A 16,546-nucleotide genomic window follows, 5' to 3' on the forward strand; every position below is an offset into this window, starting at 1 on the left:
GGTTTGTGGTGTCATTTGTCCTCCCACGCCCTGCCCGATCAGAGACCCGGGGCTCAGAGCGAGCACCCCCGAGCCGTATTCGTGGCCGTCGCACGCCTGACCTGCCTTCAGAGAGCAGGGAAGAGGCAGCTCCTAACTGTGCTGCTAGTTTGGAGCATGGGGCAGCAAACCCCTCTCCCTGCTCCTGGGCTGGGGTGACGGGCTCTGCACAGGGCGCTCTTAGGGGAAAGCGCTGTAGGCCCAAGCCTAGGGCCCCGTTCCGGGAGCCAGGTAATGGCATCAGACCCGGGGCTTTCATTGAAAATCAATCAATTAAAAAGGTCAGTTTTGAGCCCTCCTGCTGGCCAAGAAAACCTTAAACACGTGACCCGAGTGTAACCACTGTAGTGCTGCTGCCCAAGTCTGCAGCCAGCCTGAGCCCAATGCTCTGAGCAGGCCTCTCCTATGCCAACGGGGTGCTAACCCCCAGCCACAGGGGGATCCGGCACTGCTCAGCACTGGATTACGTGCCTAGCCGGAGAAATGTGCAGTGACCCCCTGCCCCCCACAGATGCCCCCAAGGTGAATACTGGGGGGACCCACTGCCAGCGCTGCAGAGAGAGACCCCAGCTGCTCCTATGGGGAGGGAGCTTTGCTGCTGCTCCTGGGAGCAGGGAGCCCCATGCCACAGCCCCGCTGGGAGGCAATGGGGGGGCCAAGCCCGAAGCCAGCTGCCCGGCCCCCTGTCCCCAGGGTTTTGGGGTCCCCCATGAACTCCGCAGCGCCCCCTCTGGCCCCACCTCGCCGCCGGACCGGCCCAGTCCCGCCTCCCTCCCCCCCCCCCGCGGCAGCTTCGGCAGAGAAACGAAACCGAAGCCTGGGCGGGGCGGATCCGAAACCGACCAGCTGGGATTTCCCGGCGCCTGGCGCGTCCCGTCGGGCCGAGGTGAGACCGGGGTGCTGGGACCCCCGCAGGGGTTAATGCAGCCCCGCTGCACCCGGGGCGGCGCTCCCGGACCCTGCGCAGGCGGCCGCCTGGGCTGCCCGGTGCCCGGGACCGGGGCGCAGCGTCCGGCCTCCATCCCCGCGGCTCTGCGGCCCCGGCCCTGCCCCAGTTCGCCCCCAGCCCCGCGCGTCCCGGGGAGGGCTCGGGCACAGCTGGCGTGACGCGTTAATAAGGGATATGCTAATGTGCGATATGCTAATTAACGATGGATATGCTAATCTGCGATATGCAATGACGAGCAAGCAAGACAACGATGAATATGTTAATGAGGGGTTTGCTAATCACCGTGTTCAATATGTTAATTACTGGTGGTAATGAATTGCATGCAGATTTATGGACTATGCTAGCGGGTGATCTGCTCATCTGGGCCGTGCTATTAAGGCAGAGGGGTATGCTAATTAGGAGGGTGTTAGAAACACTACAGGGCCAAACTGCCCCATTCCTTTGCAGCGTGTGGCCGCCCGCCTGGCTCCGGCTGGGCCCTCTGACCCCGATGGGCGACCCCGGGGGTCTCGCCTGGGGCAGCAGGAAGGTCTGGCTCGCCGTGGCCATTGTGGAACTCGCCATCGTCCTCATCCTGGCGGCCGGGCTGGGCCACTTTGTGGCCACGGAGCAGTGGCTGCACAGCGACGTGCTGGCCATGCGGGAGGAGCTGGCCCGTGCCAACTGGACCCTGCAGGAGATGCAGGAGAGCTCTGACGTGTGCAGGAACCACACGGTACGTGGGGCAGCAGCCTCCAGCCGATGGCACCGTGGCGCCCACTTGCCAACACACACTCCTGGGAGCTGGATCTGAGCCCCCCTCTTCCCAGGCAGCCCTTGTACTCACCGCTGGAATTCCCTCCTCCCCTTCCTAACCAGTGCCAGGGGACACCAGCTCTAGCCAAAGGCCAGGCCAGGGGCAAACAGCAGCAGGAGGCAGATGGGATGGGATACCGCTGTGCTAAGGTTAGCACGGCCTTCCCTCCCCACCCCCAGCTCTTCTGCTCCCAGGAGAGAGACCAGGCTGGAATCCAGCCAGGAGGTGGAATTGTTTGGCAGTGCAGTGCCCAGCCACACAGTTCTGCCGACAACGCCCCATCCCAGTGCACGGCCCCCTACGAGTCCAGCCTGAGGCTCCCTGTCACCAGCTCCCTGACACCCTCAGTCCTGGCCCGCAGCCCCACCTCTGTTTCAGTCCTGGGTATCTATTGAGCAAATGGAGAAAAGCCTTGCTCTTCACTCCGTGATCCTGACCAACACCTATCCGGGGTGACTACGTCCTGCCTGTCTGCTGTTCCAGCTGGATACAGGTGCCTTCTTCCCTTCCTGTCCTAAATTGTTCGGTGTCAGCTGATAAACAGATGTCATGCCCCACCCCAGAGGTGGCTGCATCTCAGTGATGGGCTGAGTGAGTCCCAGGCAGTTTGGAAAGTACTTTGAGGATGCAGGGCTCTCTGAAAATCTAAGGTGTTTCTTCTTTCTCTCCTCCTTCAGCATGTCCTGCAGAAGAATGTCATCAACCTGACCCAGGAGGTCACCCGGTTAAATAGCGACATTGCCCAGCAAGAGGTGGAAAAAGGCAGGTTACAAGGTGAGACCGCTGCTTGCTCCTAGTTCTGCAGATTCCTGGGAGGTCATGGCAAGTGCTTCCTGAGGGAGGGGGTGCCTCACTGGGGGGATAAGGCAGGCAGAGACCTCCCTGGGATGTCGCCCAGTGCCAGCATCTACAAGGATTGCACACTGGTTCCCTTGCCACTGCGATGTGCCAGTCACGACCCGGACAGGTCTGAGCTCCAGCACCCCCAGGGCAGCCCTGCAAAAACAGTCCCCTGGTTCTGTCCCTCACCGCAACCCTCTCCTGCCCGGTGACCTCATGGGAGGACTCATCCAGGGTAAACTGCCTGGGCCAGGGGCCTGCTCTAGAGACCAGATGGGCTTCACAGGTAGTGGGAGAGCTCCTGGGAACAGGGAATGATAAAGGGGGGAGTGGGCGGCTGATGGGAGGGGAGAGGAGGATGCGGTGTGATACAGGCAGCAGGGTCAGGTGACGGATGCTGCAGATTCAGGTAAAGGGTAAGTGAGTGGCGGCCAGTCTGTCCAACAGAACAAAGTGGGCGGCGGGCGGTCAGCAGCACAGCATGGGGAGCGGCTCAAGGTGCCCAGGCGTCCCCAGTGCAGAAGTCTGGCCAATGGACTGGGCACGATGGGCACACGCTAGGGGTCAGAGCAGCACCTCAGCCCTGCACAGCACCGTCTGGTGTTTGCGTTGGCAGGGGTGGGGAGAGGAGAGGGTTAATTCTGGCCCTGACGATGGGGAGGGGGTGACTAGCATTGTGGCGGTTCTGATCCCAGCTTCCCTCCCACTCCTGTTTTCCAGATGAAATTAGCGCCTGGAAAAACACGGTCCAGCATCTCCAGGAGCAAAAGTAAGGCCCACCTGCACTTCAGTTCTCCCCCGGGGGCCCTTCCCCTGGGACCAGGCCTCAGGGTGAAACGCCTGCAGTCCCTGGCTCCCAGGGTTGTGCTCACCCCCATTGCCCTTCCCCGGGCAGCACGCTGTGGAGAGGGAGGGTCTTGAAATGAATGAACCAGCCGACATTTCCAGGGGGCCAGCATGGAAACATGGTGTAACGGATGCAAAAGGTCGGGGTGAGTCACTCTTCCCTGGGGGCTCCTGGAGTGGATGAGTGATTGCCCCCCATGAGTCAAAGCCCCAAGGCAGGGGAGATGCACTGGCAGGGTATGAGGCCCATGGAAGGGCTATTTTACACTCTTCTGCATTTCCCCTCCTCCTCCCGCAGGGCTCAGTACCACAGGGAGGTCAGCTGGCTACAGCAGCAGCTCCAGAGACACCAGGAACTTCGCTCCAGTGTGGGGAGCGCCAGGCTCCCCTGCCTCCTGCCTCTGCTGGCAGCCCCCCTCGCTGCGCTGCTTGTCTGACCGGAGCCAGGCAGGGAGCAGAGTCAGGTATTTAAGGAGTGGGTGAGGGCATGATTAGCCAAGGGCTTGCCCTGCCCCTCAGGGGCCCTGTATTCCAGTACTCCAGGGCCATGGAGACCAATGGAGACGCTCCCATGGGCTGGCCAGCCTCTTCTGGCCCTTCATTCAGTCCTCTCTGCAGCTGTGCCCCCGCACCTCCTGCCCTGACAGAGCTGCTGGGGCTGGTTCTGGCCTCTTCTGGGGTGGGGGGAACCCAGAGGGCAGTGATACCCCAGGGCCCAGGAGTCGCTGTCTTTACCCAGACAGGCTCCGGTTCTCAGCTTAATTGGGAGTCGGGGGAAGTTGATTCTCCATTCACGCTGGTAGCCCTCCACTGGAGTCGGTGGGGCCAGATCCCCAGCTGGTGTAAACGGGCCCAGCTCCACTGCAGCCAGATCCCAGGCAGCACACTTTGGTTTATGCTGGTGCGGTCACACTGCTATGAAGAGAATTAGGCCGTGTGGGAACAAAGGCCCAGAGCCACCCCAGTAGTCAGGCACTGAAATCCGTGAGAATCAGGAGCCTAAATACTTTTGTAGATCTGGGCCAGACAGCATAGCCAGAGCCCCAGGGATTCACTGGCCACATGATCCCAGCCTGACAACCCTTTATTTGATTGGTCTGTTTCAGGACTGAGTCCCCCAGCTGAGAGACCGGGACTCTCCCAGGGAATAAGCAGCACTGGACCCTGTGGCCGGCACATGCTCCTCGTGGAGGAAGCCTCGTCTCCTGCCAGAGGACTGTTTACTGAGGGGGGGGCTGTGACGGACGAGGGGGACGCAGCGACAAGTCCATGGATGGAGATGACCCTGCACTACAGTTTAGACACGTCACCCAAAGCCCCAGATGACAGTTGCAGCAAGTTGGGCCTGTGACATCCTACTTGGGTAGGAAACACCAATGGACTGCCGACATTTTTTCAGAGGTGGCCACTGATTTGGGGTGCCCGGTTTTGGGGTGCCCCTGGCCCCCACACGAGTCATACCCAGTCTGGGACCTAGCAACAGCTCTCACGCTTAGTGGGAGGGAGGGGGATTAAAGTGACTAACAAACCAGCCCTCGGCCGGGAGAACGTTTGCAGAATAAATAGGCTTTGCTATTCACCATGCGTCCCACTCCCATTCTGCGCAGGGGTCAGTTTTGAGTGGTCTGGGTTTGCCATCACGGGGCCTGCTGGGAGCACAGGGAACAGAGTGTCGGAGCTACAGGGTGGTAGGGATGGAAGCTCCTTGTGTGGAATGGGAAATACCAGCCCTCTGCAGTCGCAGCCTCCGTCTGGGTCTTGTTCTGCGCCCTAGGATGCCCCACAGATCTCTGAGCGATGCTGCTCTCTGCCTGCTTGGCGTGCAAGTGAGATAAACCATTATCTGCCACTGTCTGCAGCGCCCCTCACTCTGAAAAGCTGGGAGGGAGGAAAGATGCACCAGCCCAAGGATCCTTCCCCCTGTCAGCATGGTGCATTAAGGAAAGGACTTCCTCTAAAGCACCAGGCCTGGGCCAGTGCTAGAGGCAGGATACAGGAATGGCTGGACCAGGGCGCCGAGCTAGCATCTGCAGCGGTGAAGATGTTTCACCAACCAGCTGGCCTCACCCCTGCTATAATTATCTCTTCCTGAGGCACCAGCCGACTCGCACGTGAAGGAAAAGTCTCTCTTGATTCTGCCTCCTTCCAGGGCAGAGGCCAACAGGCCGGATCCCAAGCCTGGGTTTGGTCTGCAACTAAGGCTGGACTCTCCCTCCCCTCCCGCTCTCAGGAGCACACGTGATTGCTCTAGAAACTACTGAATGAAAACAGGTGGCGCTCCCCAGACGGGGGCGTTCTCAGCCACAAGCTACTGTACCGGCCAGTCACCCCACAGGAGAGCGAACGCCGCTTCCTGCCCTGCGTGGCACCACTGGCTCAGCCTGGGGTCTCGGCTTTTAATTCCTCCCGACGGTTCAAACCAAAGAATCAGACGCTGGCTCGAGCTAGGGGCTGTACACGTGTCCACTAGCCAGCTCTGCTGCTGCCCTTCGATCCTGACCCATGGTCCCCTCCCCTATCCCAGCCCTGGGCACCCCCTGGCTTTGTCGGTGCCCCCCAATCCCAAGTCACAGCCCCCTGCTATTCTAGCCCTGAGCTGCCCCCGTTATTCCAGTTGTAGCATCCCCCTGCATTCCCAGCTCTCTGTAAGGGAGGGCCCATGGAGACTCAGCCCTTGGCTCCCCACAGCCTAGGGGCAGCCAGCCCCCTCCCCTTTAGACCCACCCCTGAACAAGCCCCAGTTGAGGGGTTCCCTCCAGGCTCAAGGCAGGTTCCCCTCCTGCTTCATCCTGAGGATTTTAACCCCTTCCTCTCCCTGCTGGCCTGGGGCGTGCACATCCCACTGCAATCCCCCCTCTTTGGGGAGCTCAGAGCCCCCCAGGGCCCAGTCCGAGGCCCGCTCCAGGATGTGACAATTCTATAATGGTCCGTGGGCCGTGACCTGCGGAAACCAGAGGCAGGAGCTTTTTTGGTCAAGGAAGCCCACACGTAGTAATTAAAGTGAGACAGGCAGTGACCTGGCTGCCGGCTCCCCGCACACGGCAGCAGCAGTTACAGGCAGCAGGTCGCGGCACCATGGACCCCTCAGTGACCAAAGCCACCCTGAAGGTGCTGGGGCTGTGCGTGGTCCTGCTCTTCCTGGTCGCCGCGGCGACGGTCTCCGTGGCGGTGATGATGTGGCACTCGGAGGCAGTACGGAGGCTGCAGGGCTGCCGGGAGCAGGCAGCCAATGAGACCTCAGCCCTGGGGGGCCGCGTGGCCGAGCTGGAGCGGGACGTGGCCGAGCTCACGGGGCGGCTGCAGGAGGACGCCCAGAAGAAGCAGCAGCTTCAGAAGCAGCTTGGCCAGGCCAAGGATGAGGGCAGGAAGCTCAAAGCCACCTTGCTGTCCTGCCAGGAGCGTGAGGTAGGAGCCAGAGTACGGTGGGGTGGGGGGGAGTGGTCCAGGGAGCCCAGGATTTATAGATTCATAGACTCTAGGACTGGAAGGGACCTCGAGAGGTCATTGAGTCCAGTCTCCTGCCCTCAAGGCTCCCTAACTGGCCCCTTACAGATTCTCCCAGGGGCATCTGACAGTCTGAGTGCCCAGCTGTGGCAGTGGGGCCGTAAGAGATGCCCTGGCCTGGGGGTCAGTCTGGGTATTATCTCACTCGTAACCCAACCAGCTGGCCCAGCCTCCCCCCATGATAATGGCTTTCTCAGCAGGTGGGTCTCAGGCCCTAGCAGGCTGCAGCAATGTTCAGCTTGCGAACTGGGCAGGGCCTAGGGCTGGGCTGGTGGGGGGGTTGAGGGGTTCGCTGGCATCCTTAGGGGCACTGGTCTCCCCAGGAGGGATGGCATCCAGCAAGGGAGGAGACCAGAGCTCCTGGTATCTGGGCTCTGCAAAAGACCCAGGGGCATTCAAAAGGCCAGTGAAAAGCGTTGGCACGGATGCATACCCAGCGCCGTCCCCAGGAAGCTCCCTTGGGCTCTGCCCCGGTCCACCTGGAATGCATGGGAGCAGGAGGGATATGCTGAGATCCCCGTAACGCCCTGACTTTCCTCTATCCCTGCTGTGGGGTAACTGGGCTGCTGAGGGACTTTCACCCAGCAGGGCTGTTTCCTGAGCGAACAGGATTGAGCCCTGGGGCGGGACCAGCAGCTGCTCTCGGGGCTCTGCTCAGGACAGGCCCTGCCCACGACTGCAGCTGAGGGCCCCTGGGATGGTGCTTGGCAGAGACTGGAGCAGGAGCCCTGCAGCTATTCCTAGAGACACAGACCAGAGCCATTTGGCACACGTATAATTAGGTGTCTCGCAGCCTGTTCTTTTCCCCACGTTATTATTAGCTCCAGCTCCCAGCTGGGAAAGGGCCGGTCCCAAGGGGCAACCAGCCCCTCCCCCATCTCCTTGCTCTCAGACCGGACCGGTCCAAAGGGCTGGCTTTGGACGCTTCCTAGTTCCTGCTAAACAATGGGCTGCTCTAGGCAATGAAGGGTCTGGAAAAATCACTGCTTCCCATTGTTCTCCCAGCCCCACTTCCTGTCCAGCGGCTGGAGGCGCAGGGGACACACCCAAGGGCCGGGGGTCGGCGCATGCTTGGGGTGAATTCCATTTCTTCTAATCCCTTGGAAGGGCGAGGCCGCCCCCCATGTGCCCTCACGGGGGGCAGGGCGCTCGACAGCCCCCTGCATGTTTCCCACCCCTTCAGAACTCGGGTGAATGCCGTTGTTCGAACAATAGGTGGGTCCACTGAGGACATACTGGCCCTCCAGGCCCCACCCCGAGTTCAGTCCCTCTCTCCCCCGGCCCAAAATAACCCAGGCTTTGTAAAGAAAACACGAACTCTCACAGGTTTTACCCCAGAGTCAGGAGGGCCCAGCCCTCCCCCTTAAAGGCCTCTCTGTCTGTTTCCTTGTATCCCCTGCCTGCTCCCTCCCTGCAGTACCCACAGACATAGCTGCAAACTCCTGAACTTCCCCCCTTTACTGCAATTTCCTGCTCTTTTTAGCCTGGGGGCCCCCGATCCCACCCGGGTGGGGCTTATCCTGTTATCAGGGCTGGTGTAGCCCCAGACTCTCCAGCCCACGGGCAAGCCACCCAGTTACACCCGCTATAAAAAATCCTTCTGCCTTAAATCATCACAGATCGGTGGGGCAACCTGCCTTGCCACCGGGAAGCGCGGCTCTGCTGACCCCACAGGGTCACACGTCCCCCCTGCACCACAGCGGACCTGGCCCCGAGAACAGCTTGGTTAAAGATTCTCCTTAGGGGACGGCAGCCGGATGGGAGCTGGGTCGTGCCGCGTTCAGAGCACACGCTGCCCCCCGAGGCCTGGATTTCCAAGCAGCCTCGAGCTGGGGAACCTGGCGTGTCCCCCTGCTTCGGGAGCGCAATGGCCATGTGCCAATGGAGGTGGCGGCGCGGGGAGGTGCGAGAAACGTGGCGGCAGTGCTGGCTGGCGGGAGATGCCGTGGGGAAGGTTCTCGCTCATAATCATGTGGGGGGGGGGGAAGAGGAGGCTCGAGTTAAATAAAGAGATGGGGGGAATGAAGACTTAGCCTCCAGCCATTATCGATCTAATTTATCTAGCCAGCCACCCATCCCCTGACACCCTTACCTGTACCCCTCTATCTATCCCTCTATCCCTCCACATACGCCTCCATCCCTACCTGTACCCCTCTATCCCTCCACTTACCCCTCCATCCCTACCCATGTACCCCTCTATCTATCCCTCTATCCCTCCATCCTGACATGAACCCCTCTATCTATCCCTCCATCCCCCTCTCTCCACAACCCCCACCCCAATCAGCCGTTTCTAAGCCCTGTGCCTGCTCCTTTCCCTTCTACCCGTATCGCCCCACAGAGCACGCTCTCCGCCAACGTGACAGCCCTGCGGAACGCGCTCACCGCCATTCAGCTGGAGGGCACCGAGATGGACACCAGAAACATTGCCTTGCAAGGTGGGGGGAGGCAGGGGCATCTGGAGCGAGGGAGGTGTGGTAGGCGGCGGGAGAATCCCCCCCCCGTCCCCGCCAGGCTCTGCTGCTGAGCAGGGTGAGGGTCTGCCCCACGGGGTCGGGCCCATCCCACCTTGGGATGTTCTTGTGCCATTGCCAGGTGCCGCCCTGCATGGGTCCGGCTACACCAGGAAATCCTGGCAGGTCCCCACAGGGCAGCCTCATGGGAACTGGCCTCAGTCCACTATTCGCCCCACTAGCCTTCCCTGAGCAGCCACGGTTGGGCTGGGCCCTTTCCATACAGTCGAACCCCACCCCCGCCGGAGCATGCCGGGTTAGCACACGATCCCGCTAGCCCCGGCTGACCGGCGCCCGGGAATCCTCCCCGGGGGTCCTGCGGCTGCCAGCGTGGCTGTTCCTGGGCTTGCGGGTCAGGCGCTAAGGGAGAAGGCGCACAAAGGGGGTGGGTATCCCCTGCCCGGCGGTGGGTGTGAGCCCCGCTCTCTGCCTTCCGCCCGCAGCGGAGCTGACCCAGTGGCAGGGGAAAGCCGCGGAGCAGGAGCTGCGGCTGGAGCAGGCGCTGCAGCAACACCGGGCGTCGGAGGCGCGGAGGGGGCAGTGCGAGGCCCGGCAGAGCGAGCTGGAGCGCAGCATGTAAGGAACTGGACAACGGCCTCGCCCCCCCGGCTCCCAGCCAATCATATCCTGGGGAGGGATTAGCTCCCAGCCAATCGTAGCATCACGGAGCATTAACACCTGGCTCCCAGCCAATCATATCCTGGCCAAGCATTAACCCCCTACCTCCTAGCCAATCGTATCGTCACTGTCCATTGACCCCGATTCCGATCCCTTCATATCCTCCTGGGGCGTTAAGCCCAGCCCGTCAGCCAATCAAATCCGCAGCCATCGTCACCTGACTCCAACCCAGCCCCGTCCCTCTTGCTCCCAGCCCTCCACCGGGGCCATTAACCCCTGGCTCTCAGCCAATCACAACCTTGGGAATTGTCCCCTCCCCCCCCCAGCACTCCTAGCCAAGCGACCCCTTGGCAATACTGAAGTTCCTCCTGCAGCCTGGCCTCCCCATTCCTGCTGCAGGGGCCTGGAGCCCCCACATCACTGGGGGGGGGGGCACTGGGGCTGCTGGCTTTTTGGGAAGGGGCACGGTGTAGCCAGTGGGTTTGTCTGGAACATCCTGACCTACCTGTGCTTTCCCACCGCAGGCGGGACTACAGGGCCGAAATTGACTCCCTCCAGCGGCGGCTGAGCTCCCGAGCTACCAGACGCAGGTGCCCCCCATTCTGGTATTTTGTGTGGGTGCTGGCAAGCACTTCTTGCTTTATTTTCTCGCTCGTAAGTCCCACGGAAACGAGAGACTTTGAAATAACAGCATGCATGTGGGGGGGAGGGCTGACGGAGGGGGTCGGCAGGGCGGAGTCACCCCCTTGATCACCAGGGGGATTGCTGGCACCCGGTACCACACCCAGTTCCACTCGTGTCCTGATACTAGCTTTCCTCGTACCGCTGCACTGCAGAGCTGGGCTTGGTACACAACGCCTGCGCACACCTGCACACACACACAGACACACCTGCATGCCACACACACATGCAAATATATTCACACAGGCAAACGCACATGCTCACACATACATGCAAACATCTGCTCTCCCATGTGCTCACACATACAAACACGTGAATGCACGTATACTCACGGGCACATACATGCACATAGGCCCAAACATGGATGCACAAACATGTGCCTACTCATGTACACACCCATGCCTGCACACACACCCAAACAGGTGTGCACACACACACACCCACAAACACACAGGTTTTGGACACACGCCGCTCTAAGGACACGCTGCCTTTTCACGGCTGCCCGCACTTTATCCTAACCGCCTCTCCCTTGTGCACATAAAGCCACTAACTTCTTCCTGCAAATCAAGACCCGTTGCCATGACACCAACTAGAAATTGGCCCAGTAGCAATGGCTTGAAGGGCAGATGGGGAGGGCATCCATGCAGATGAACAGCTAAAATCATATCCTGAGCTGGCTCCCAGTGGCATAGCGCCCTTGACCTCGTACGCCAACGTACGCCCAGCCAAGGACATGGGCCTTTATGTGCAGAGACCCTTCGCCTGGTGCTTCGACTGTACCAACAGGGACTGCCTAGCGCAATGGGCTGTTGCTGCGGATTGCACTTCGAGTACTTTTTGCTGTGTCTTCCCATTAACCCTCTGTGTGAATGACAGAAACAGCATGGAGCACAGACGTAGAGAGCGTGTGTGGAGAGATGTGAATGACTTATGTTTCCATATATGTTCTCTCTTATGCAGGAAGGGTTGAAATCTTACATCTGAAGCATCTAGGGGAAGCCAGGCTTAAAGGAGATGACAGGGCTCGTGAGCAACCATTTCTGATCCCCCCCCACCTTCTACAGAGCGGGGCACGCTGCAGCTCCACACCAGAGACCGCTGCAATGACCCGAAAACAGCTGCAGCACGGAACGGCCCCGTCCCGCCCCAGAATCCAGCAGCCGCCTCCTGCAACTGGAATAGCCATAAACTAATTGAAAAGACTCCGAGTCCACTGGATCCTTCTAGGCTGAGGCACTCCAAGGAATGCTGGGAAATCTGTCATTGTACCGTTCAGAGTCTGCGGCATGGACCCCTCGCTCTCTCTCTGTGTGTCCTGGCTCCATTCTGTCTCCCTCTCCCTGCTCCCTCCTTCGCGACATGCTTCTGCCTGGAGTCTACTGACCTCTGCACAGTGTGGGCTTGCGTCTAAGCTGCCTGGTGTCATTCTTGATCGTATAATCTACTCACCGCGAGGAAATCAGACCACCTGGTGCTAATTTCCCCTCTGGGGCTGGACTCACCCATGAGGGAGTCTAACCAGCATTTAATAGCCTGTGTTTGTATGCAGATCTGCTCATTAATATTTAAAAAGTAGCTGCTTGATGGGTCTCATTAGTGACACCAGCACCACGCCAAGGAGCAGGTATCCCTGCAGGCCCTTTGGCCTCCAAGAACATAAGAACAGCCAGACTGGGTCAGACCAAAGAGCCGTCTAGCCCAGTATCCTGTCTTCCGACAGTGGCCAATGCCAGGTGCCCCAGAGGGGATGAACAGAACAGGGAATCCTCAAGCGATCCATCCCCTGTGGCCCATTCCCAGCTTTCAGAGAAGATGCTAGTTCTGCCCCACACCTCCATGCAGTCCTTTGGAAGTCTGGCAGGTTGTACAGGTGTTAACGGGGGTTAAGATTTGGCCCTGTCTCCACAGGGATTTTTCACCCACCACTGAAATCTACCCGCCCTCTGGGGAAGAACTTAGCAATTGTTTAACAGCACCCAGCCAGGCAGCACCACCACAGCAGGATTTGGGACAGGAATAAATTCTCCAGCACAAGCTACAGAGAACATGTAGGGAAGCAGAATTCGATGCTTCAAGATGGAAATAGGCCAGGGTGCCTGGGTGAGGGCACCGTGTGGATTAGACATGTGGTTCTAGGACTACGTCTGCTTTTGAGCTGGGAGGCGGGATCTCCAGCTCCTGTGGACGTTCCCGTGTTAGCTGTGCTCCAACAAGCACCCAAAACCAGCAGAGCGTCCGCAGCAGTTTGGGTTAGCCGCTCCGAGTACAAGCCCGCCTCGACCCCAGGCATGTACTCGGGGGTAGCCTGAGCCCCCACCCACAGGGGCACACTGCTAGTTGCAGGTACTAGCACCTGGGAACGTCTACGCCAGCTGGAATCACACCTCCCAGCTCAAATGTAGCCGTACTCTCGGTCTCCTCTGAAAGCTGGTATTTCCTGCCGCTCAATAGGCCATTAGTCCAACCCGACTTGGGGCATAGCCACGGGTAACTAAATTCCTCTCTTTTAATAGTTTATACGAGTCATTTCTATCAATATTAAAGACTTCTATTTTCACTGCAGGAGCCAGATTTCTCTGCAGGGGCAGAGCAATGAATAGCCCTTGGAACACTGGTTACGTAGCTAGATCTGTAGAAATGTCATTTAGTCGCTAAAAACCAAGAAGCAAAGAATTGTGCTGTTCTGTCTCGGGTAACTCTGCCCCGGTGTCCCCTGTACCGGCACACATTTTACTCATTTAGTTCATATACATGTGCATTTAGTGCACTGCTCTTAGGTGGCAACTAGTTTGGGAAGGACGTTGTTTGCCCACTGGAAGGCAGTTTTGTGACAAAGGCAGATCGGTTACCCAGAACGTCGCCATGTGTGAAGCAAATTCCAGCTTCCCCCCACAAGGTCTTTCTCTCCTGCCTGTCCCAGCCCTGAGGCCACAAAGTTAAACAGCTGGCCACCTGGATGGCTGGATTTTAATGTTTGCTCTCTCAGGCTACATCTACACTACAGGGGGGAGTCGATTTAAGATACGCAAATTCAGCTACGTGAATAGCGTAGCTGAATTCAACATATCGCAGCCGACTTACCCCGCTGTGAGGACCGCGGCAAAATCGACCTCCGCGGCTTCCTGTCGACGGCGCTTACTCCCACCTCCGCTGGTGGAGTAAGAGCGTCGATTAGGGGATCGATTGTCGCGTCCCAACGGGACGCGATAAATCGATCCCCGAGAGGTCGATTTCTACCCGCCGATTCAGGCGGGTAGTGTAGACCTAGCCTCAGTGCTAAAGCCACTGGGAATTCTCCTCTCCTAAAACAAAGGGCCCAGGGATTCCTGATCCAACCAGCTCAGTTGATGACCTGCAAGGATTTTTCTAATGCCACCTGGGTGCTGCTAATCCAGCCTCATGTTCCCTGCCTTCCAAGGCACCAGCAGTATTAAAAACTCTGCCACCGGGAGTTCAGCTACCACTTGTATTGGTGGCACTTGGCAGGATAGGCGCCATCTCGCCCACCCGTAGTTGCGTTGGCTTCCAGGGACGGGCAGGGGTGACAATGCAGCAGGACAGGCCATGAAGGGCAGAGATGAGGGGTACGCAGATGTTGTTACAGAGTCATTTATCAGAATCTGATCACACTTGAAACCAAACACAAAAGACAGGTTTCAGAGTAGCAGCTGTGTTAGTCTGTATCTGCAAAAAGAACAGGAGTACTTGTGGCACCTTAGAGACTAACAAATTTATTAGAGCATAAGCTTTCGTGTGTATGTGTGTATATATATCTCCTCAATATATGTTCCATTCTATACATCCGAAGAAGTGGGCTGTAGCCCACGAAAGCTTATGCTCTAATAAATTTGTTAGTCTCTAAGGTGCCACAAGTATTCCTGTTCTTTTTGCAAACACAAAAGGTTTCCAGGAAAGTCACTGATGTTTCTGCTACTGCTGTAGCAACTTCCTGTGCAGAGGGCAAGCGGTTAGTGTTTGCATAAAAGATTGTGGCCTACAGCCTGCAAAAGCCATCAGAGAACTACACCAACAGCACTGAATTCTGAGAATCACAAAAAGCAACAGGCAGGCAGAGTCCAACCCGGGTGAAAGTGTCCCAGCTGGTCCACACATCTATGCAGTACAGATGCACACACACAAACATTGTCCCGTGCATGTGCTGAGACCAAGCATGGGTGAGCACTAATAACACTTCCATGAACATGCTAAGATGGGGATGCTCAACTCTCATGCTTCAGGCCATCAGCTGATCACAGCAAGGGTCAGGAAGGAATTCTTCTCCTGAGTGTACAGCGCTGACTAGACATGCAGAGGGCACTTGCATCTGTTCGTGATGCATCAGACATTAGGCCAAGATGGTAAATCCAGTGTCCTTGCATGCATATAAACTCATAAACACATGCATAGCACACACATATATACACAGTTATCCATATGCACATCCATTCACCATTCCACATATGCACCTCCATATACACATCCATGCACGCACATACCAGGCACACGCTTCCCGCTGCCCTGTCCTACAGAGATTTTTAAACCCTGCCAATTCGCTCCTCTCAGCATTCGCGGTATGCGGGAGCCCTGTTGAGTCTTCACAGCCCTGGCGGTTCCGCCCAGAGCAGCAAACACACCATGAGATTCGCTTTCATGGCTGAGTTTCAACCTGCATGTCCCCGTTTGTAATGAATCCCTGTCTGAAGGTTGCTCTTGGCTGGCAGAGTTTCACAGGTGGCGCTGACCACCTTGCGGAGCAGGCGCTGGGCTGGAGCTCAGGAGATTTGAATTCAGTTCCCAGCTCGGACACGGACTCCTTGGGTAAGTCCCTGCAACTCCGAGCCCCAGCTGCCCCATGGGGATATTGATTCTTCCTTTCTCCCCCCCCCCCCCCCCCCCGCACTTGCCTGTTCAGGCTGGGTGGGGCAAGGCGTCTCTCTCCCTGTGTCTGTGCCGTATCAGGCCTGATGCCCCGTCCGCACCTGGGGGCTCTAGGTGCTACCCCAATGCAAATAATATCTGAGAAGGTGATTTTCACGGAGTTGCCCATTGCCTGCCACTGCCCATCCCCCTCTACTCCGCTGATGGCTCCCACTTGCACGTGCAAAATCGGGCCCTGCTAAAAAATGTCCTCTGGATGCCCCACCAGAATCCTTCCCTCCCCTTGCTGGAGCTGCTCCCCTCCAGGCCACCCGGGCCCAGGTGCACTGGCCTGCAGACGGCCCTGGCTCCCTGGGTTAGGATGGGGAGTCACAGGCCTCAAGGTAGGAGGGAAACTGCCCATTGGCTTCATGGCCCAAGGGTCTGGTGGTGCTCCCGAGAACCCTCCCGCAGGCTGCACAGAGAAACCACGAGGGGGAGCTGCAAGCTCGCAGGCCCAGCAACCAGGGAGATTTACTGCTCTGAGCCACCAGGGGGAAGGGGGGTTTTAGACCAAGCCCAGGACGGTTCATCTACAGGCTCAGCGCACAGCAGCCTCGCTGGATCCCAGGGGGAATCGATGCTGCGCGAACAGGGAAGAGGATGGGATTCGCTCTCCACCAGCTTTGGAACCCTTCTAGAAGATATCCCATGAACAATGCACTGGGGTCAGCACGAACTCCAAGGGGAGCGCTCCCTACAGAGCCACCTGCCCCATATCCTGCAAAACAGCGCCCCCTACTGAGCCACCAGCCCCATTCCCTGCAAAACAGCGCCCCCTACAGAGCCACCAGCCCCATATCCTGCAAAACAGCGCCCCCTACAGAGCCACCAGCCCCATTCCCT

General features: G+C 58.4%; 2 protein-coding genes across 4 annotated transcripts in view; both read left to right on the plus strand.

The window, feature by feature from the left end:
* Nucleotides 1-3,795: 3,795 nt before the first annotated feature.
* On the plus strand, nt 3,796-12,410 carry CCDC194 (coiled-coil domain containing 194). Of its 3 annotated transcripts, none has more exons than XM_034755385.1 (6): nt 3,796-3,934; nt 4,577-6,875; nt 9,313-9,409; nt 9,928-10,060; nt 10,627-10,756; nt 11,744-12,410. In XM_034755385.1, the coding sequence occupies exons 2-6, from the start codon at nt 6,546-6,548 to the stop codon at nt 11,765-11,767; spliced, it is 714 nt and encodes a 237-aa protein (XP_034611276.1). In that variant the 5' UTR covers nt 3,796-3,934; nt 4,577-6,545; the 3' UTR covers nt 11,768-12,410. The 3 variants fall into 3 exon arrangements, with proteins under 3 accessions (XP_034611276.1, XP_034611277.1, XP_034611278.1); XM_034755386.1 differs by having other exon boundaries at nt 10,627-10,707; XM_034755387.1 differs by having other exon boundaries at nt 10,627-10,692.
* A 3,043-nt stretch (nt 12,411-15,453) lies between these two features.
* LOC117869068 (zinc finger protein 853-like) overlaps nt 15,454-16,546 on the plus strand; it is a 25,890-nt gene continuing 24,797 nt past the window's right edge. The window contains exon 1 of the mRNA XM_034755568.1: nt 15,454-15,601. Coding sequence (XP_034611459.1) covers nt 15,454-15,601 — 148 coding nt within the window. The remainder of the gene's footprint in view (nt 15,602-16,546) is intronic.

This window comes from Trachemys scripta, chromosome 22 (assembly GCF_013100865.1).
Source record: "Trachemys scripta elegans isolate TJP31775 chromosome 22, CAS_Tse_1.0, whole genome shotgun sequence".
Classification (NCBI taxonomy): Eukaryota; Metazoa; Chordata; order Testudines; family Emydidae; genus Trachemys; species Trachemys scripta.

What these genes read in the sequence shown, in the direction of transcription:
- CCDC194 (XM_034755385.1), top strand. Translation starts at nt 6,546, where the DNA reads ATGGACCCCTCAGTGACCAAAGCCACCCTGAAGGTGCTGGGGCTGTGC. An exon ending in TGTCCTGCCAGGAGCGTGAG is followed by an intron (nt 6,876 to 9,312) that starts GTAGGAGCCAGA and finishes ATCGCCCCACAG; the next exon opens with AGCACGCTCTCCGCCAACGT. An exon ending in CTTGCTTTATTTTCTCGCTC is followed by an intron (nt 10,757 to 11,743) that starts GTAAGTCCCACG and finishes TCTCTTATGCAG; the next exon opens with GAAGGGTTGAAATCTTACAT.